We start from the raw sequence: 21,097 nt of genomic DNA on the forward strand, positions 1-21,097 counted from the left end.
TATGGTTAAAATAAAAAAAATAGAAGATTTAATAGTATAGTTGTACTTGAAAAGATAGTGATAATCTATTCTTAACAATCTTTTTTTCCTCTTTGTTGTTGTGCGTGAAAACAATAAATAGTTAAAAATAGTAATAAATTTATACGGTAGATGGTTTGACAATTTGCCTATTTTGCGAGAGGCAATTGATATTATTAAATTAAGTAGGAAATATATAAATTACAGATACAGATTTTTTACTAATAATATCTAAAGTGTTTTCCTAAACTCACTAAAGTGTTTCTCCAAACTCACTAAAAATGTTTCCCAAAGTTTCGCTATACAAATGTTCTTTCTCTCAGAAAATACCATAACCACAACCATCTAAGGTCTCAAACAAACACAAATCCAATAAAAAATAAATAAACACGAAGACGAAGATGAAGGAAAATTTTGGTGGGCTTCTAGTCGGGCTTGGAGACGAGGTCGCCTTCTCGGTATGGACGGCGCTTGTCGGCAAAGATATTGGATACGGAGGTTTGGGGCCTTTGGTTTTTTCAACGCTCGAGTGTTATGGAGGTCAGGGTTTTGGGCCTCTGTGTTTCGTCTAGGTTTTTGGATAGATGAGGGGCTTCAATGGTGGAGGAGAGGAGGTTCAGTAGTGGTGGTGGTTGGTGTTCTCGGTGCTTGGGTGTGGGTGGTCTCAATGGTGCGAGAAAGAGAGTGAGGAATAGGAAGAGACAGAGGTAAATAAAAGGAATAGTATTTTGGTAAAAACTGAAAATAATAATATTTAATTATATAAATTAATTAGGGATGTAAATTTTATTAAGAAATATTTTTTAAAACATGTAAAATGAATTTTTCTAATTCAAAAAATGAAAAAACAACAAAAGGATTATAATAATATAAAGATAAGATTTACTATTCATGAATTGTACCAAAAATGTAGATCTCATCACCCTTATATGGTATATAATTTATAATTTTGTTTCTATATATGATGTTATATAATATAAACTACTTTTATATAGCTTAATTAGCTATAATAATATATAATTTTTGTCATCTTAAATCATTTTAAATTTAATTTCTAATATTTAAATAATTAAATTATTTAAACAAATAATATACACATGAACAATCTATTCTGTGTTGAGTCAGTTCATTGTAACTGTTTTATTTTCTTTTTCCCTTTCTTTTATTTTTCTGTTAATGTTAGTTAGCTGGTATTGCTAGCTATATATATTAAGCTCTATAAAATTATGTTAGTTAGAGTTATGAGTTGTAATCAGAGATTTAGAGAGAGTGAGTTCTGTAAACACCAATTTTATTGGAATAATTACATAAGGCACTATTTTTTGTAAAATGTACATTTTTATGTTCAAAGAATGTTTTTTTACATTTTTACGGTTTTTCAAAAAATAACACGAAAACAACATAAAATAAACAAGAAAATAACTTAAAAGTAACATCAAAATAACATCAAAATAACAACAAAAAATAACAAAAAATAACATACATATAACAAAAAATTAACAACAAATTAACAAAATTTCAACATAAAAAGACCATATTTTATGTAAATAAAATCAAAAAATCGTAAAATTATTTAAAATTCTGGGAAACCGTATTTTTGTTGTTCTTTTGTTGTTTTTGTGCATTTGTGAAATTAACCCAATTTTATTTTCATAGTGGATGAAGTATGAACCGAGTCACTACAAAAAACAATTACTTTTACTGACAATATTTTAGTCACAACTTAAATTTTTTGTGACTAAATGTGACTTTTAGTCCTAACAAAAAATTACTCCTGACTAAAGCATAATATTTAAATATAAGTTGTCACTAATTTAGTTTTAGTCACAACAAGTATTAATGTGATTAAAAATATATTTAGTTACAACAAATTGTAATTTTTGTGACTAATACTTTAAAGCACAGACATTTTAGTCGCAACATATATAATAATTTAAGTAAAAAAATTTGTAGTGAGTGATGAAAGGGAGTTCATTCAGGGAATAACATTTGTTGTGACTTAATAAAATTAGTGATAACAGTAATTAATTTTTTGTTATAAAAAAAATATTATATTTCTTTCTACAATATAAAAAAATTCTAGTACTATATGCATGCCACTCAAAACTCTATAATAATTAAGCTAATAATAACTGATATACAAAATATGATAGGTATTAATATTATGGTTGTATAAAATTAGCTAATAACACAGAACATAAAACTTAAAATCCAACTTAGCCATATTGACAATAACAAACTAACCTAATATATATGTTTAAGTTAACTATAATGTTAAAACAAAAAACAACCAAAACAAATTAACAATGAAGAAAGAAAAGAAAGACAGAAGTGAATAAACCCTATTTAGGTGCTCCATCCTACATTTTCTAAAACCCCATCAATTCTTTTATATAAATATTTATAAGAAAAAAAAAACCTAATAGAAAATAAAACAAAGAAAAAAAAATCTCATATTTTTTATAGCTAAATTCTCATCTCTGTTCATCGAGGGCGGCGGGGTGATGGGGGTGACAATCACGACGCGTCGGTGGTGGTGATTGCGGCCAACGAAAAATAGGAGAGAAATTAAGAAAGATTATTAGCTATATATATTTAATTAGGAAAATTTGTTAATTTAATAAAAAGAAAAAATGGTGTTGTATTGTAATGAAACGGATCCAAATGAGGATTTATTTCTTGTGCAACCATGTTTTATGAGCCAAGATTTCAATTACATTAATTTGTGTTTTAGAAAAGTTGTAACACATTTAACAGGGATTTGGAGATCTGAGAACACTTCATCATTGTCTCTTCCTTCTCTTATAACACAACTTTTTGTTATTCTTTGTGTTAATCGAATTCTAACCCTTCTTGTTAGGCCTTTTCATATTCCTCGTATAGCTGCTGAAATCATCGTAAGTATTTTTATAAAAAAAATATTGATTAGTTGATCGATACACTGTTAGTTAGCGATATTTTATAATAGTAATTTGTGTTTTTGTAAAATTTTAAAAATAATTATGCTATTATATACGACAAAAAAATATCATAACCTTTCTAATTTTTTTTTCGGCAGGGTGGTATATTGTTGGGTCCATCTGGCATTGGCTTCACAGATTTTGCTGTAAAACACCTAACTCCATTTGGTACAATTATGACTCTAGAAAACATAGCGGCCTTAGGCATCATTTATTTCATGTTCATGGTCGGCTTAGAGGTGGACCTAAAGCCCATCCTAAAAGCTGGCCGAAAGCCTGTCACCACCGCGGTGGCAGGGATCATTCTCCCAGTCCCACTAGGCTATGCCTTACACCACTTACTTCTCGAGAATTTTGCAGAAATCTCGAGAAACTCACCAAATCAATTTGGGCCCCTCTTTTGGGGGCTAGCCCTAGCCACAACTAACTTTCCTGACCTTGCTGGCCTTCTTGCTGACCTCAAACTCCTCCACACTGACGTGGGTCGAACTGCCCTAACCTCGTCTGTCATCTCTGACATCATTTGTTGGTTCCTATTTATTCTTGTTATGGCGACCTCTAGTAGAGGTCGCATATTCACTGTCACCACCACTACCATCTTCATCATATTCTCGCTTTTCGCTCTTCGTCCAGCAGTCAAGTACCTTATTAGTAAGTACGTAAAGGATGAAAACTACACGCAACACCATGTCATGTACATCATGGCGGGTGTAGTCCTCAGCGCGTACATCACAGACTCTTGTGGCTCTCACTCCATCTTCGGGGCCTTCATGTTTGGTGTGATCTTGCCAAAAGGAGAGTTGAAGAGGGCAGTGATGGAGATTATGGAGGACTTCGTTTCGGAGTTGTTGATACCGCTCTTCTTCTACTGCATAGGGTTGAGAACCGATGTCCATTGGATATTTCGACGGGGAGTAGGGTTAGGGATGGTGTCGTTGGTGATATTTTTGGCATTCTCGGCTAAAGTGATTAGCACTTTTATTGTGGCTTACTTTCTCAATAAGATGAAGGCAAGGGATAGTTTGGCTCTAGGGCTTTTGTTGAATACTAAAGGCTTACTTGCACTCATTATAATCAGCACTGGGAGAGACATGTTGGTAAGTTTATATATAAATATATATAGCCATATAAATATAAGGAAGTTATACAGATCCAAAAATGCAACATAACCATTTTTACTTTCAACATAATTATAATTTTATATTTGAACTCTATTTTCGTCACATTAATATATTTAGAATATTTTAAATAGCTATAATATACACTCTACATAAACAGTTTAAAATTTTAATTATCAATATACTAATATAAAATCGATTCAAAACACTTGTTATAATAAATAATAAATTTTATTTAGAAACACATTAATATTATTTTTTAGAAGGGTTTTAATATTATGTTAAATGTTCTTTTTATTTATTTATTTATTTTGAGTTGAAAATAACTTCATTAAAAAGTACAATTGTTTACAATAATAAACATAAACTCAGTAAGAATATTACTTTTTTTATGTTAAATATTAATTTATTAATTTTGTAATTAATGATAAAAATTTCAGGCTCTGGACATGCAAACATTTACAATATTAGTATTTGCCCTATTGATAATGACAGCTGTGGTGGGACCAATTTTATCTTTGACTTATTCAAGAAAGCGTAGTCTTAGTCAATACAAATACAAAACCATAAGAAGCATAGAAGGAAACTCCGAGTTCCGAATCCTTGCCTGCGTGCATTCCACGCGCAACGCCGGTGGCCTCGTCAACCTTCTCGCCTCCTCCAACCCCACCAAGCAATCTCCCATTTACGCCTTTGCCGTCCACCTCGTGGAGCTTGTCGGCCACGCCTCCGCCATGCTAATCGTCCACGACACTTGCAAGACCGCGGAAAACATCCCCGGCACCGCCGTGGTAGGCGGCGCCGCCGCTGCCGGAAAAGTTGAAGGAATTGCCGAGGCGTTCGAAAGCTTAGAAAGCGAGAATTTATCCGTCCAACCACTCACCGCCGTCTCTGCCTATAACACCATGCATGAAGACATTTGTAGCCTTGCTGAGGACAAGCGCGCTACACTCATAATCCTCCCTTTCCACGTCCATTCCACGGCGGACGGTGGTGGAGGAACTGATAGCAACGCCAACTCTCCGTTTCGTGCTGTGAACAAGAATGTACTAGACAACACGCCATGTTCCGCCGCCATATTCTTCGACCGTGGCTTCAACACACGATCTTCTGCTCTCAATAACCAATTCTCCATGATCTTCATTGGAGGAAGGGATGACCGGGAAGCCCTAGCGTATGCATGGAGGATGGCGAAAAGCCCTAGGGTTTGCTTGACTGTTTACCGGTTCATTCCTAATAAAAATGTTGTAGAAATGAGCCCTAATACTTTTGGTGACGGCGAAGATGGAATACTCAATGCCATAGTGGACAATGAGAAGGAGAAGCCATTGGATGATCAATACATAGAAGAGTTTAAGCTAAAGTCAAAGGATGACCATTCAATCATGTTGATAGAAGAAGTGGTTGACAATGGAGAAGAGGTAGTGAGGATTGTGAGCACAGTGGAAAATAAGTATGATCTTTATGTGGTGGGGAGAGGGAGAGGAATAGTGTCGCCGCTAACGTCTGGGCTATCTGACTGGTCGGAGTACCCTGAATTGGGTCCTTTGGGGGATATCTTGGTGTGCTCAAGCTTCGCGGCGGAGGCGTCGGTTTTGGTGGTGCAACACGGTGTTGGGTTAGTGGATGAGCAAGATCATCAGGCCGGAGTAGGACAAGTTAGGGAGGAGTTCGGGCACATGACGTGGCACCCGCCGGAGATGAACAATTCAAGTACTTTTGCTCCATTCATACACAGGAGAGTTAGGGTTACTGATGATGATGATCATCTTTGATTATGACTCCTTTTAGACGTGTTTTCTTATGATTGGTTAGCAATACCCATTAAAAGTTATTATATTAATTATATGGGATACCTATTTGATTATATCAATAGTGATATGATATCGAGAAAGATTGTTAAAATATATTAAATATTATAGTGAGTTAATTGATAATATAATGATATGTGTGAATTAGTTTTAATCTTTCTTTATTTAATTTATAATATTTTAGAAGAATTAGCTAATTAGTTTATTTTTAAAATAATAAAATAAATAAAAAGAGTGTTTGAGATAGTGTTATAAAATTTAATAAAATAGTACTTTGTATTCTGTATTTATATTTGTTCGTGCTAGAAATTATTTTAAAATTTGTTATATAAAAAAAATCGAAAAACTAAGTCATTATATTATTTTATATTATTTTTAAAAATATAGAATTTAATTTATTATCTTAAAAATAAAAAATCTACTTAGTAATTTTTATCAAATAAAAAATATAAAATGATAATAGTTTACAGAGATTGACCATTAATGCAATGATTAATATATTTTTTTCACTAAGCTATTATTATTACAAGTTCTAAGGCCATCTTCAATGCAAGTAACCTGTAGTGTTATCTGTTTGGCCCACTAACTATTTTTCATACAATTTAAAAATAACTTATTTAATATATAAGAGAACAATAATAATAATTAAAAAAACAATAATTGTTATAAATATTAATAATTATGTGGATGTCCAAATTTTTTATTTATTACCATGAATTGTAATCAACATTCCTCTTTTCCTTAGTTTCCCTTTTTCTTAGTTTCTTAATATCTCACTTTTGTATTTGTATAAATAGGAATTCACCCCATTGGAATAGAAAACTCAGAAATTCTCATTCACTTTCTCTTTCTCTCTTCATCTTCTTCTTCTTTCTTCTCATCTACTTTATATTATTTTATATTATTTTATAACAATAATAACTTATTTAATAACTATTTTTCATATTTTTTACTTATTTTTTAATATTTCCATTAAATAATTTTTTTAAAAGAAAAAAAAAACATATATTTTCACATATTGTACAAAAAAATCATTGTAATTTCCACTAAGTAAACAAATAATTATATGTAACCCTTTATTTTATTTTTTATTGTTGATAAATTACAAAAATTGTATTTTCAAAATGAATATGTGTAACATATAATCTTATCATAATTTTCAAAAATAAGTAAATATACCAAAAAAATAATTATTATAAAGATATTTTCATAAATAAAATAACAAAGAAATTGCAAAAAATACCAATCTACAGTTGTTTTCAAAACATGTTATGAGCACAACATGAAAATAATATTTACAAAATTAAAAAAAAATAAAAAAAATAGCATTTTAGACCCTGTGTTTTGTAAAATTGAACATTCTGTTTTGTTAAATGACAAAATGGACTCTGAATTTTCTAAAATAGTACAAATAGGACCCTGAACTGATTTTTTGTCAAAATAAAATTTAATAATAATTCGATCAAAAGGTGTTATGACAAAACTGTTTACATTTTTCTGTATCTGTTCGTGTTAGAAATTATCTTTAAGTTATTTATATTAAAAAAAAATTGTCAAAAATTAAGTTCAGAGTCCTATTTTTACCATTTTGGAAAATACATAATTCATTTTGCCATTTAACAAAACAGATGGTCTAATTGGTAACTTTTGCAAAACATGAGGTCCAAAATGGTATTTACCCTAAAAAAAATCACATTGTATACCTATTTTATTTTACTTGCTTTAATTTTTACCTTTATCTCCACATTCTTTAAGATATACCTACTTTTATAGATATTGTTCATATTATACTCCTTAAGTTAATGTAAATTATGCGCTAGACTCAAGTGAAAAGTGAGGATATATTAGGTAACACTCACAAAAGTGAGTACATTTTAATAAAATATAATATGAAAGTATTTTTAATTAATGGATATAAACTAGAGGTATTACTCAACTTATAATAATAGAGTTAGCCAATTTTTTGTTGAAAACAAAAAAAAAATGAAAATGGATTCTTTTTAGTTAATTTCATGTTATGTTTCTTAATGGAAATGTACACAAATTTGGTAAATTCAAACTTAAAATTATATTATCATGTAAAAAAAAAAAAAAAAAAAAAAGGAAAACTTACAAAAATACTGGAATTTGAGTTAACTTTTACAAAAATACTGTCACACGGAAATATTTTCAAAAATACCGTGTTTTTATAAAACACCAGTAAAACACAAAGCAGAACAACTCAAAACAACAGTAGAACACTAATAAAATACCAGTAGAACACCAGTGAAAACTTAACACAGTATACTGCAGTATGAAACTTATAAAAAAAACACAGTAAAAAAGTAAAAAATACCGCCTGACAGTATTTTTGTAAAAAAATAATAAAAGTTAGTACATCATGTAAATTTCCCCAAAAAAAAAAGCCACAAAAATAAATAAATTAAAGTAAACTCATGAAACCATTTTCTTTCTCTAAATTGTTAAACAATTAACACAATTAATATACAATTTTACAATCAAATCTATCAATAATAATATTCATAACCAACAAACTTTTTTTTTTCCAAATCAAAGAATTAATAAGAACAAAAAATAAAAATGAATAGTACTTTTTTTGACAATTTTTTTCCCTATGATTAAACTACAATTTCTTTTGGTATGTTAGGTCTATACTCAAGAGACTCTTCACCAAGCAAAAGTGCTCTCAAAATTGCTTCACACAAACCATTATAATGCACAATCAAATGTCCACCATCAACAACTTCATGATACTTAATCCAAGGCAACTTACTTGAAACATATCTTTGTAGCTCAAATGGCACAACTTTATCCTCATAACCTTGCCAAATATGTACACAACTTCGATTCTCATTAGGAAATGGATTCCTTAGCTCCATTGGATCGAAACCCCATTCGCTATAAGCAACAACAAAATCACCACGAAGAGTATCGAAAACACCCTTGTGTTGTAACTTCTCCTGTTTAAAACAAACAAATCAAAAGAAAAACATAAACTTTTGTTACATGCCTAGTCTGCCTTAGCCCAGAACCGATCATGCTTTTTGTTACTTTAAACATAAGAAAAGATCATTCCACACATAAGTTTTCAATGGTTACCGGTGTGAGCATTGGAAATCCCTTGGTTTTTTTGAGGGCATCGATATCTCTGCTGTTGAACAGTACTGGTTTTCGGTTCATAACAGAAGAAGTTGTTGGTAACCATTTTTGAGTTACCAACCAATATAGCAATCCAGGGACATAGTTAGCCATCCAAACTCCACATTGAACAAGTTTTCGCCTATAATCATCTTTGATTAGCTTTCGGGGAAAAGAAGGCCATTTATAATTCACTATCGGGACAACAAAAGCAACACCTGATAGCCTGCAATCAAAGCTGAGTTACAACACAATCAATTGAGAAAAAGCATAAAGCAGTAGAGTTTTGTTTATTTGCCTTTCGGGTATGTATTTGAGGCAACTCCAAGTTGGATATGACCCCATTGAAACTCCAATGACATAAAATTTAGACCCTATTTGTAACTGATCAGCTAGTTCTTGAATGTCTAGTGCTTCACTCTTGACAGAATGTTTCGGGTTTGGATCGCTTTCTCCATACCCTGCTCGGTCATATAGCAAGAAATATATCCCAAGCTCATCTACCAGATCCTGAAAACTAAAACCACATTGAATTTCACTTCTTTTCAAACCAGTATAACAACTCATTATCCCATCCTAAACTACTAAACTAAGTCAGGTTTGGATGAATTTACTCAAATCTACATTCAATGATATGATACATTTGTGTACATTTCTCCAAGCATAATCATATTGGGTAAATTTCTATGAGATTTTCATACTAAAAAAAGTCAGCTTTTACAAAACTTTTAACTCAAAATCAACATTCAATGATGTGTTAGTACATTGTGTGGAATATACCTTCTTATATGGGTACATTTCCATCAGATTTTCATGCTCAAAAAAAGTCAACTTTACATGAATTTACTCAAAATCTACATTATGTGGTAGTTCAATTAAAAAGAAAACAAAAAACCAGAACATTTCTATCAGATTTTCAAGCTCAAAAAGGTCAGCTTTACATGAAAAAGACACACCATTTCCCCCAAAAAATAAAAATTGAACCTTTTTCAAAGTAACCCATATCTCAAAACAAGAGAAAAAGTTCATAACTCAGATTCAGAAATGAGAAATAAAGAAAAGGGCATTGAAAACATTACTTGAGGAGCTAAAAAGTTCATATCTTTAGAACTTCCAAAGCCATGAACAATAATGATCTTGTAATTTGATCTGGTTTTGGGGACACCCTTTTCTTTATAAGCCAAAAATCTTCCATCTTTCAATCTAATTCTTTGGGAAATTATTGGATGAGAAGAATCATCATCATCACCATCAATATGTGGAGATGGAGATTGATGAGTAGCCATGAAAATAATACCCAAAACACCAATCACCACTCTCAGAGCTGTTCTTGAAACAAGACCTGATTTTTAACCAATAATAATAACTACAAGACTATAAAAATTTATGGGCAATCAATATTTTCCCGGAAAGTGAAAGAAAATGGCCAAGAATTTTTGCTCACCTGACATTATTAGTACAGCAGAAATTTCTCCCTTTAATTTGACTTCAAACAGAGTTTTTTTTGTTTTTGCTTGTCTGGCTTTTTACTATTAAAAAATACACATTTATTTATTTTTTTCAAATCAAATAGATGAAGTATATATAATTATATATATTACCACTAATAATAAAAAATAAAAAATAAATAAAAATTGAGTTTGGGTTTATACCTAAGCATGAGAATATTCTTGTAGTTTTTCCAATTTAAATGGGATTTTCTTGTATTTATCCAAAACATTTCTTGTCCCATTGAATGTCTTCTATTCTAGTCAAATTCAATTTCATGTAAACTTATATTTATTTATTATTATTTTGTCTAAAAAAATGAAAAGAAAAATGTGATTTTTATTGGAAAAAAAAAAAGAAAATTTACACAATATACTTAAAAACGAAAAAAAATTTAATATTTTTTACGATTTTTTTTATTTATATTTTACGGATTTATATTTTTCAAATATTTTTTTATGTTGTTCAACATTATATTATATTTTCGCAATGTGAAAATAATAATTGTTTTAAAATAATTTAAAAATAAATTAAAATATCTGTGAAAATATATATATAAAAAAAAAAAAGAAGTCAAAATTTTGTAAAATTGAATGTTTTGTTATTTTTGAGTATTTTAGAAATAATCCAAAAAAAAAAAAATTGTGAGTTGAAATATAGGATTACATAATTAATTACCCAAAACATATAGAGTCAATGAAAATGTGTAAAATCAAATTTGTTTTTCCTTTTTCCTTCTGAAAAGAAAAAATAAATACTAGATTTGAAATGATTAGTATGATTGTGTTGCTGTCATTGCCATATATTTTATGTTTTTCTTTTTCATTTTCTTTTTTTAAAAAAATAAAAAATAAAAAAGCCTACTTGCTTAGTTGTATGGGGTCTTGTTCACATGCAAGAAAAAAAATACAATTGCAAGAGAGACACACATAGTATACCTTTTTTTTTTTAATGAAAAGTACAATTCATAAGATATTAATTAAATATGAAATTATTATTATTATTATTATTATTATTATTATTATTATTGTTATTATTATTATCCAATGGGGTTTTAGATGAGTATTTTTTGATTGGGAGAGAGTTTTTGAGCTTTATAAACAAACTATTAATAAAATGGCATATTCCAATTTTGGGTAAGAATCATAATAAGATTGAAATGGCATTTTAAATTAAATTGTCAATTTTGGTAGCTAGAAATTAAAACATTTCAAAAAATTGAGAATGTATAAATATATAGTAATGATATGTGCATATAAAATATAAAATAAAATGATGTCCGTGACTGTGGTTTCTAGCCAATAATCAAATTTGATTAAGAAGAAATCTAAAATTTTAAAAATTACAACCATATTACTAAGTGTTGTTGTATTTTAGTTCATATTTTGTGTGCACAAATCTTTACTTATATATATAAATGTAATTTTATTATTAACAAACTCAAAATTGACATTTTCAACAAAAAAAAAAACAACATTTACTAAAAAATAAAAGAGTAATTTGCGGCATAAATACTTAAGTTTAACTTTTAATTGTAAATAAATATCTAAGTTTAATTTTTCACGATAATAATACCTAAGTTATAATTTTGAAACTTTTGTAGGTACTTACTGTTAAGTGTTAAGTAAATAGTCACGTGACAATTATTGATTGGTCTAAGTTATTAAATTTTTATTAAAAAAAATTAATTTAAATAAACCAATAAAAAATTACACGTGGATAATGACTACTTAATGGTCAGGTACCTACAGAGTTCTAAAAATATAACTTTAGTATTATTACCGCCAAAAATTAAATTTAGGTATATATTTGCAACTGAAAGTTAAACTGGCATTTCTATCACAAATTACTCAAAATAAAATAATAACTAAAAAGGGAAATTTATAAAAATACTGAAATTTGGGTTAATTTTTACAAAAATACTGTCACACGAATTTTTTTAAAAAAATACTGTGTTTTTATAAAACACCAGTAAAACATAAAACAAAACAACAGTAGAACACTAGTAAAACACCAGTAGAATACCAGTGAAAACTTGACACAGTATACTGCAATATGAAACTTATAAAAAAACACAGTAAAAAAGTAAAAAATACCGCCTGACAGTATTTTTGTAAAAAAATAGCAAAAGTTAGTATACCATGTAAATTTCTCACTAAAAATGATCAAAAATTGACTAATATTATTTGGCCCAATATACTAAGAAGAGTAATTTACCGCAAAACCCCCTCAACTATCAATTTACTTACAAAAAATCATCCAACCTCATATTTTGGTGGGAAAACCATCCAAAGTATTGTTCCGTTTACATTTTTAAGGTGTCGTCTGTCCAGCCTCGTTAAGTCCTAATTTTGCCCACGTGGCAATGACACGTCACTAAAAAATTATCCTACGTGGCCATATTTTACAAAATAAAAATTAAAATAAAAACAAAAAATTTAAGAGTAATTTGCGGCAAAACTCCCCCAACTATCAATTTACTTGCAAAAAACCATCCAACCTTAAAGATTTTTGGATGGTTTTTTGCAAGTAAATTGATAGTTGGGGGAGTTTTGCCGCAAATTACTCTTAAAGTTTTGTTTTTATTTTGTAAAATATGGCCACATAGGATAATTTTTTAGTGACTTGTCATTGCCACGTGGGTAAAATTAGAACTTAACGAGGCTGGACAGACGACACCTTAAAAATGTAAACGGAACAGTACTTTGGATGGTTTTCCCACCAAAATATGAGGTTGGATGGTTTTTTACAAGTAAATTGATAGTTGGGGGGGTTTTGCCGCAAATTACTCTACTAAGAATGATAAGAATGAAAGTAGAGGTATTTGTTAAAATGAATAAAATAATCCAACTTTCTTAAATATACCACAATGTGAAATATATTTTCCAAAAATGCCATTTATTCTGTTTTATAAACAGGGTAGGCCCAAACTAATTGGAGGTTTTGGGCCAAAATTTTCAATTGGGCTTCTTTCCAATAGTTTTGTTTAGTACATAGTAGTAAAAATCTAATATGTTATTTTTGAAAAAAATAATTGGGTAGTCGTTTTACACTCTCATTTCTAAAATATTTTTCTTATTATGAAATTATGTTTTTTTTTAATATCATTAAAAAATATGTATGAAGAGATACAAGAAAGAGATCCAAAAGGAAAAACCTCTATATTAATATTACTTTTTTTTTCACACAAACTCATAATCCAATTAATGTATAATAGTGCCTTTTATAATAGTTTTTTATACATAATATTTTACAAAATGTCCTTTTTCAGGACAATTAAAATGTCATTTTTGCAAATAATCATCAAATAATATTATTTTGCAAAATTACATTTAACAAAATAAAATATCTATTTTCACCGTCATGTCAACGATTACGTGAATTACTTTAAAATCTCAATCATCGCAGCCTCTTACAAATGTGCCGTAAGAACAAACATCCAGACAGTAAGTAATCGATCGATCAATATTATTATTCAGTGATTTATTGATCGATCGATATAATTAATTAGTGATGAACATATACATATAGTTTAGAATAATAAATTTATAATTAATTAATCAAATAAATAATTTTTTGAGAGCATAATAGAGAAGTTGATTCCAAGTGTCTTGAACTCCTGCAATGCACCAATGTTTACAATCAACAAGTCCATAAGTGTTGAATTTACTAGGATGACCATCTTTTCTAAGCTTTGACAAAGTTGTTATGTCAAGTAAATGAATTGGCTTCTTCATTTGATTCAAAACTTCTTTCAACACAAGTGATGGTGGTGAAGAATCTTTAGGGTACAATGTTCCATTGTTTGTTAATATTATAGGCTCTTTTTCTCCTTCACAATTTGTTCCTTCACTTTTATTCCACTCTCTCCCACTACAATAATAATAATAAGTTATTTTAACAAATTTAAAAAAATTATGATATTGTGTCAATATATATAAGAAAAAAATTAATAAAGAAAAATGAAGTGAATCATGTGTATATGTTAGTGAACTTAAAATATGTAAGTTTTAATTCAAAAAAAAAAAAAAATAGGTTTTTGATTAGGGATAACATTGAAAATTTTGACACTATAATGGTTGCAACAAAAATTAAGAGATATTTGCAGTATAAAGTTTGAATTTGTAATTGGTATTAGCCTTATAATATTTTTAGCAGCATAAATACTTAATGTTAATAAAATTATAATTTTATCATTACAAACCCCATAAGTATCTTAAATTTGTAACCAGATTTAATTTTTAAATTTGTTGAAAGGAGATTTTGAAGTAATTAATAATTTGATACTATAAGTTTTTGTCTAAATTTAATGATTTAGTATTTGGTACTTACATGTGTTGTTTATAAAACACTAATATATTGATAAAATTAGATGAAAATTATTATTTTACTAACATTGAGTACTCAAGACTTGAATACGGTATTTATGCTGCAAATTTTTTTAAAAAATAAATATTAAAATATCTATCCTGTCAAAATTAAAATTAGGTTTTGAGGTGTAACATGCATGAATTTAATTAGATATGTTGTTAATATTCTAAAAAAAATATATTAGTGAAGAAAGAAGTTAATATATCATACTTGTAATGAGATGGACTCAATGCTTGAAATATGACTTTAGTCTTGGTTGTGTTGACAGATGTATCAACCCAATTGGCCCATGTTGTTAAAGCCTTTCTATATGCTTCTATTTGATCCATACTCTTCACTGTTTGATTACCATCTTCAATATGATCAAATCTGCATTAATTAATTGGAAACAAAATTAATATAATAATAATTAGTACTTTAAAACTATTATATACAAAATAAACTAAAATGTGTCTTACAAAAAAAATGGACCTAATATTAAAATGTAGTAATAGTAATATGTCACACTCTTGTAGTTAGGGGTGGCAAAACGTGTCATCGTGTCGTGTTCGTGTCATATTTTATGTGACCCGCTTTTTATTTCGTATCAAGTGTGTCGACCCATTTTTTGACTCGTGTCTAATTATCTCAACTCTAACCCGACCCGTAAAAAATCGTGTCGTGTTTGTGTCAACCCACTGTAACCCGTTTTGTTATTATTGAAGCTAGAATTGTAGAGAAAAATAATAAATTTAAACTCCATTAAAAAACTTATATACATTTATGTATATATAGTTTGTTATTTATATAATAAAAATTGAAAAAATTAAAATAATTTTAATTTCATGTTAAATTAAAAAAATTAAATTTAAAATTTTTTAACTTAACATTGAATCACTAAATATATATTTTTATATAATCATATTATTATTATTAATTTTTTTATTTTATTATATTTAAAAAAATCGTGTCAAACGTGTCACATTCGTGTTAAGCGGATCGTGTCGTGTTTGACCTGTTTTTATTTCGTCTCAAGTCGTGTCGACCCGTTTTCAACCCGCGTCTAATTTTCTCGACCCTAACCCGTAAAATTCGTGTTGTGTTCGTGTTCGTGTTCGTGTGCCGTGTCGAAACTTGTTTTGCCACCCCTACTTGTAGTATTTAGTAGTTATGCTCAGGGCTAAATTTTGGTCAAAGCGAATTAGGCCCGCACTTAAAGTCCACCCAGTTTAGAGGCCCAAAAAATATTTTTCTTCGAAAAAACGAACATTTTTTGTTGTAATTTTCAAAATTACTACATGTTTAATTTTTTTAATAAAGGACCCAATAATATATTTTTTTTATTAAGGTCCACCCTATTTCAGGACTTATACACTTGTATTTTTCCTTATTCATGATCGAATCCGTACACATCCAACCAACTTAAACTAGTTTTAGAAGGTGTTTTCTATTTTCGGCACTTAGGTCAAACAATTGGTTTTTTCCTTTTTAAAAAGAAATTGAAAGACTAGATTAAGCTTAATTATTGGATAGCCTCTCATGATAATAGCTAATAACAAAAATAAAAATTTTGATTCTAAGAAAATATATATATATTAGATAGATGTTACATACCAAGTCACGTATGTTAATTTTATTTTAGTTTTTAGTTTTTTTTAATATCATAATTTTAAAATTAATAATATTTAATGTAGTGATAATCATTGAAATTTGAAACCATAATAGTGATTTAAATAAAAACAAAAATTATTATTATACTTTGTAATAGTAATTAAAAAAAATATTATTTATCCTAACTTTTTACGTGGCAAAATCTAATAATTTGTTATTTTTTTTTTATTTTTTAAAAAAAAGGCACCCAATAATTTCTCATAAACCAAAAATTCTGTTATATAGTCACATTTTATATAGAATAGATACTTACGGTTGACTAGGTGTTCCAATTCTAGTCCACCAAAGCCAAGAGTTGAAGATGAGAACATCCATTTCATTCCATAAATTTCCCATTTTCATGGAATTTAGTTTCAAAACACTTCCATTCTTTCCTTCTTCAATGTCTACTAAGTAATGAGAATTTAATCTCAATACTGAAACTTCATAATCCTGCATTTATAATAATAAAATAAATTAATAGTAATAATTTCATTAATATTAGTATTATATATATAACATGATAAATATATCGTTATTTAGAATTTTTGTCCCCTAAATTATGACTTTACTTATCTTAGTGTGCCTCTTGAACTTTTTATTTCGTTACATATAGTCTCTGAATTATTCAGTATTGTAAACTAGTCATTTTGTTAAGTTTTGTCATGTGTGGCAAATAAAATGATGATATGACTGCTTAGTCAGTTGCTATATCAGTATCATGTGTATAATTTTAAATTAAATAAAAATAAAATTATGCATTTTTTACAAATCATTAAATTAAGAAAATTATGTAAACTAAATTAAAAAAAAAATTATTTTTTTAAATTAATTACATGTGTGGCGTTAACATGACATTGACGAACAACTGACTAAGTTGTCATGTCATCATTTGTCTGTCTCATATGAAAAAATTTAACAAAATAACCAATTTACAAAACTGTAAATAGTTTAAGAATTATTTTGAGAGGAATTTGTTGCGAAACCCTTTTATATTTTAGTTTTTATACACTTAACCCCCTTAGTTTTTTCTTTGTAGCAAAACTCCTTTAAGTTTCATTTTCTTTACATATTTAAGGTGTCAAGTAAATATTATTATTAAATACCAACTAGATTACTAACGTATCGACTTCGAGGTTTTACTGTTACATATATATAAGTGTATACAGTGGTCATCCAATTGATATTTAACGGTAATATTTAACTAACTTGTCAAATTTACAAAGAAAAATAAACTTAAAAAGGTTTTGTCACAAAAAATAAAATAAAAGGGTTAAGTGTATTAAAAACTAAAGTATAAAGAAGTTTTTGCCGCAAATTGCTCTTTTAACGGGCTAAAAAGTTCAGAATCACAATAATACATAAATTATAATTCCAAGAACAAAAATCCAAAATAGTCTAAATATAGTATTTATATACTTACCTTAAATAAAATACCATTAGAAAATGTTGCATTATTTATTGGAGTTATTGTAGTAGATTTTGGGGCATGAGCATGAAGCAAGCACATAAAGGATTCCCAATGGTTGAGAGTTATTGAGTCTCCAATGAATAAGATCTTCTTTCCTCTTAATAACTCTAAGAAATCCAATCCACTAACCCTGTTAACACGAAAAAAATTTCATTTTTACACTTTGAATTCTTTTATTAAAAATAATAAACTGTTTTTTTAATTGTATTATAGTTGTTATAAGATTGTTTTTTTATAATTTTTGGATAAATAATGTAGTAATTTTTAATTGAGTAAAATGTATTTTTATAATTTTAAAATTTTACAAGCGTAATTTCATAATTAAAAATTATAAATAAAATATAAAAAATGGCATTTATAAAAATTCACTTAATAATTAATTATAAATATATATGGAGATTTTAGGTAGAATTATCACTCTTGTCCTATATTTTTGGTGTTGGGAAAAATTATGATTTAACTTTTTTATGTGACGATATATATTGTAATTATCACAAAGTTTTTTAAAATTTTAAATAATTTATAGTGTTAAGATATAGTTCAAATAATAAATGATGTGCCTGTTTTGAATTATGTTTTTGACTCAGTAAATTATTAAAAAAATATATCTTTATATATTAAAAGTACCTATCTCACGGTATTTCTTGGTTTAACAGAATATACTTAAAAATAAAAGAATATTCTGTTAAATTTAATGATTAAGTTTGATCTCCCGTTAACAAATAAACCCAATAATTAAACCAAAAAATTAAACAATCTTTTAAATATTAATAATCTATTTTTAAATTTAAAAAATCATCTTAGCCACATATCTCTCTAACAAACCTATATAAGGAGAATATTAATATTTTTTTTTTATTCATGCATAATGTGATGTTATTCTTTTTAATTGCTTTATTAATTTTTTTTCTATTCTAATGTGAATAAATATTTGGCAATAGAGAGTCATCAAATTAGTCCAAGTGTTTGCACTCCATAATCTATATATCTATCTATAATATAGGTCATTACTCTTTTTTTTAACCTATTAATTATACAGGTATAATTATTAATTTTAATTGATGATAAAATTTAATTTTTCTATTTTTCTATCATATAAGGATAACTATTTTTTTATTGTTATTATTTTTTTCACTATGATGTTTGTAGATATTTTTTTTTACTAAATAATTATTAAATATTAAATAGATTAATTAAAAATATCTAAATCATATACCATTTAAATTTAAATTTGATTAGATTTAATTCTGTATCTACTTTCTCATTATTTGTAATTGTTCTAAATCTGATCGTGCAAACTCATATATTAAACACAATACTCCACCTTGAAACCGTTCTCTGTTTTTTTTCTTTCTTATTAGTTGGTGTTAATTCGCCCCGATGATTCAAGTGTAATGGTTTAGCAGAAATACCATTTCTATCTTTATTTTTTTCAAATATAAAATATAAAGATATTTCAAATATAAATATTTAATTTTTTCAAGAAAAAAATTTGTAATGTTTAAAAATAAAATATATTTAAAATCTTAAAAAGACTAAAATCTTAAATGAAATTAGCAATACGTGGCTCGGCACGTACATTCACCTAGTATATATATATACACCGTCAAATAAAAAAAAAATTGAATTATAATTTTTTAAAATACCAAAAATAAAAACGCTCCTAGACAAAATGATACATAAAAATCTTACACTTAAAAATTTCTCTATATATAAATTCAATAATTATATATTTATCATGTCCCACATCAAATTATTATGATAATGTATAGGAGTCCATTACATTATATATGCACATGGACAAAGGTAATAGCATTTGCATGGATGAAAAGAATATAAATATAATTATGAGTTATACAAAATTAGTGTGAAAAAATGTATTTTGTGTAGAGATAATATCACTATTAAAACATAAGGCTTAATTTGTATAATCATTCAAAGATATAATAATGGTATAATTGTAGTTTGTGCAAATAAAAGAAATGGAGAAAAAAAATTCTTTAATTCTTTTTATAGTTGTGTATGCTTTAATTATTTAAGACATTCTGCAAAATTTTAAAAAATTCAAAAAAATTTAACACGTAAAAATATGGTTCAAACAGTTTGTTACACGAGTAAGTCTTTTATTTTATACACGAATATAAAATAGATTGTTTGAAAAGTATTTTCTACATTATAAATTATTCTAAATTTCTTAAAATTTTACAAGATGTTTTAAATAACTATATAACGTCACAACCATGAAAATAATTAGACTAAATTTTTCTCCTAAATACCGAAACAAATAAAAAGTGCATTGGACATACCTCTTTTTGAGAAGCGCATAACAGAAACACCCTATATATATATATGTATAAATATATATATAATTTATATATTACCTTGGGAAATCACAATGGGTAGGCTTCCATCTGTACTTGAGATATTGATTATCAGGTCTTCCATTTTTTTGGCATTGAAATCTTTTGAAAATGTATGGACATTTCAATGAATCATAAAGAGGATAAGTCTCATCCAAAACCCAATTCCCTTCATACAAATTACATAAATTATCAATTTTGATCTCATGATTATTCATTCCTAAACAATCTACATCAAATAATAATGATGAAAACCCTAATAATAAAACCACCAAACAATAACCACTAATTCTCATCATCATCATCAACATATATGAATTTTGAGAGAAGAGAAAGAAAAGGGTAATTGACTTTTGATGATATATATAATGAATCACAATCTATATATATAATGATATATATATCTTGATGTATAAGATATATATTATTCTGATTCTTTTCTCTAAATAATGATTATTATTAACCCAGGTTTCTTGCTAAGTCATATATTAATTTGGTCATGAGAGAGAAGAACTTTTCGTGTCATCTAGGGTTTGTCATGCATGCATGCATACGTGTCTTATTATATATATACATATATATTATATATAGATATATATATAGGTGAAAATGATATATGATCACGTAGGAGAGAATTTTTGGGATATAACATGATCTAAATATATAATTTTATAGTTATATTTTATGCTAAATTTAGTGAATGATTAATGTAACGTGGTTTATGGTTGTAAAT

General features: G+C 27.5%; 3 protein-coding genes across 4 annotated transcripts; 1 reads left to right on the plus strand and 2 right to left on the minus strand.

The window, feature by feature from the left end:
- Nucleotides 1–2,420: 2,420 nt before the first annotated feature.
- Nucleotides 2,421–5,928, plus strand: LOC115719115 (cation/H(+) antiporter 15-like). Its single transcript, XM_061109748.1, has 3 exons — nt 2,421–2,915; nt 3,077–4,075; nt 4,537–5,928. The coding sequence occupies exons 1-3, from the start codon at nt 2,652–2,654 to the stop codon at nt 5,869–5,871; spliced, it is 2,598 nt and encodes an 865-aa protein (XP_060965731.1). The 5' UTR covers nt 2,421–2,651; the 3' UTR covers nt 5,872–5,928.
- Nucleotides 5,929–8,351: 2,423 nt separating this feature from the next.
- Nucleotides 8,352–10,631, minus strand: LOC115718395 (uncharacterized). 2 transcript variants are annotated; one of them, XM_030647160.2, is made up of 5 exons: nt 10,490–10,631; nt 10,125–10,387; nt 9,344–9,555; nt 9,007–9,271; nt 8,352–8,867 (listed from the first exon to the last, which is right to left on the minus strand). In XM_030647160.2, the coding sequence occupies exons 1-5, from the start codon at nt 10,494–10,496 to the stop codon at nt 8,526–8,528; spliced, it is 1,089 nt and encodes a 362-aa protein (XP_030503020.2). In that variant the 5' UTR covers nt 10,497–10,631; the 3' UTR covers nt 8,352–8,525. The 2 variants fall into 2 exon arrangements, with proteins under 2 accessions (XP_030503020.2, XP_030503021.2); XM_030647161.2 differs by lacking the exon at nt 10,490–10,631 and having other exon boundaries at nt 9,344–9,562; nt 10,125–10,265.
- Nucleotides 10,632–13,864: 3,233 nt separating this feature from the next.
- Nucleotides 13,865–20,960, minus strand: LOC115719116 (protein trichome birefringence-like 38). The gene is made up of 5 exons (XM_030648037.2): nt 20,386–20,960; nt 17,957–18,134; nt 16,808–16,986; nt 15,115–15,273; nt 13,865–14,406 (listed from the first exon to the last, which is right to left on the minus strand). The coding sequence occupies exons 1-5, from the start codon at nt 20,673–20,675 to the stop codon at nt 14,094–14,096; spliced, it is 1,119 nt and encodes a 372-aa protein (XP_030503897.2). The 5' UTR covers nt 20,676–20,960; the 3' UTR covers nt 13,865–14,093.
- Nucleotides 20,961–21,097: the final 137 nt, after the last annotated feature.

Source organism: Cannabis sativa, chromosome 2 (assembly GCF_029168945.1).
Source record: "Cannabis sativa cultivar Pink pepper isolate KNU-18-1 chromosome 2, ASM2916894v1, whole genome shotgun sequence".
Classification (NCBI taxonomy): domain Eukaryota; kingdom Viridiplantae; phylum Streptophyta; class Magnoliopsida; order Rosales; family Cannabaceae; genus Cannabis; species Cannabis sativa.

What these genes read in the sequence shown, in the direction of transcription:
- LOC115719115 (XM_061109748.1), top strand. Translation starts at nt 2,652, where the DNA reads ATGGTGTTGTATTGTAATGAAACGGATCCAAATGAGGATTTATTTCTT. An exon ending in GTATAGCTGCTGAAATCATC is followed by an intron (nt 2,916 to 3,076) that starts GTAAGTATTTTT and finishes TTTTTTCGGCAG; the next exon opens with GGTGGTATATTGTTGGGTCC. An exon ending in GCACTGGGAGAGACATGTTG is followed by an intron (nt 4,076 to 4,536) that starts GTAAGTTTATAT and finishes TAAAAATTTCAG; the next exon opens with GCTCTGGACATGCAAACATT.
- LOC115718395 (XM_030647160.2), bottom strand. An exon ending in CTCAAATACATACCCGAAAG is followed by an intron (nt 9,272 to 9,343) that starts GCAAATAAACAA and finishes CTTTGATTGCAG; the next exon opens with GCTATCAGGTGTTGCTTTTG. An exon ending in GATTTCCAATGCTCACACCG is followed by an intron (nt 8,868 to 9,006) that starts GTAACCATTGAA and finishes TGTTTTAAACAG; the next exon opens with GAGAAGTTACAACACAAGGG.
- LOC115719116 (XM_030648037.2), bottom strand. Translation starts at nt 20,675, where the DNA reads ATGTTGATGATGATGATGAGAATTAGTGGTTATTGTTTGGTGGTTTTA. An exon ending in ACCCATTGTGATTTCCCAAG is followed by an intron (nt 18,135 to 20,385) that starts GTAATATATAAA and finishes TCGTGTTAACAG; the next exon opens with GGTTAGTGGATTGGATTTCT. An exon ending in TTGAGTCCATCTCATTACAA is followed by an intron (nt 14,407 to 15,114) that starts GTATGATATATT and finishes TTATTATTGTAG; the next exon opens with TGGGAGAGAGTGGAATAAAA.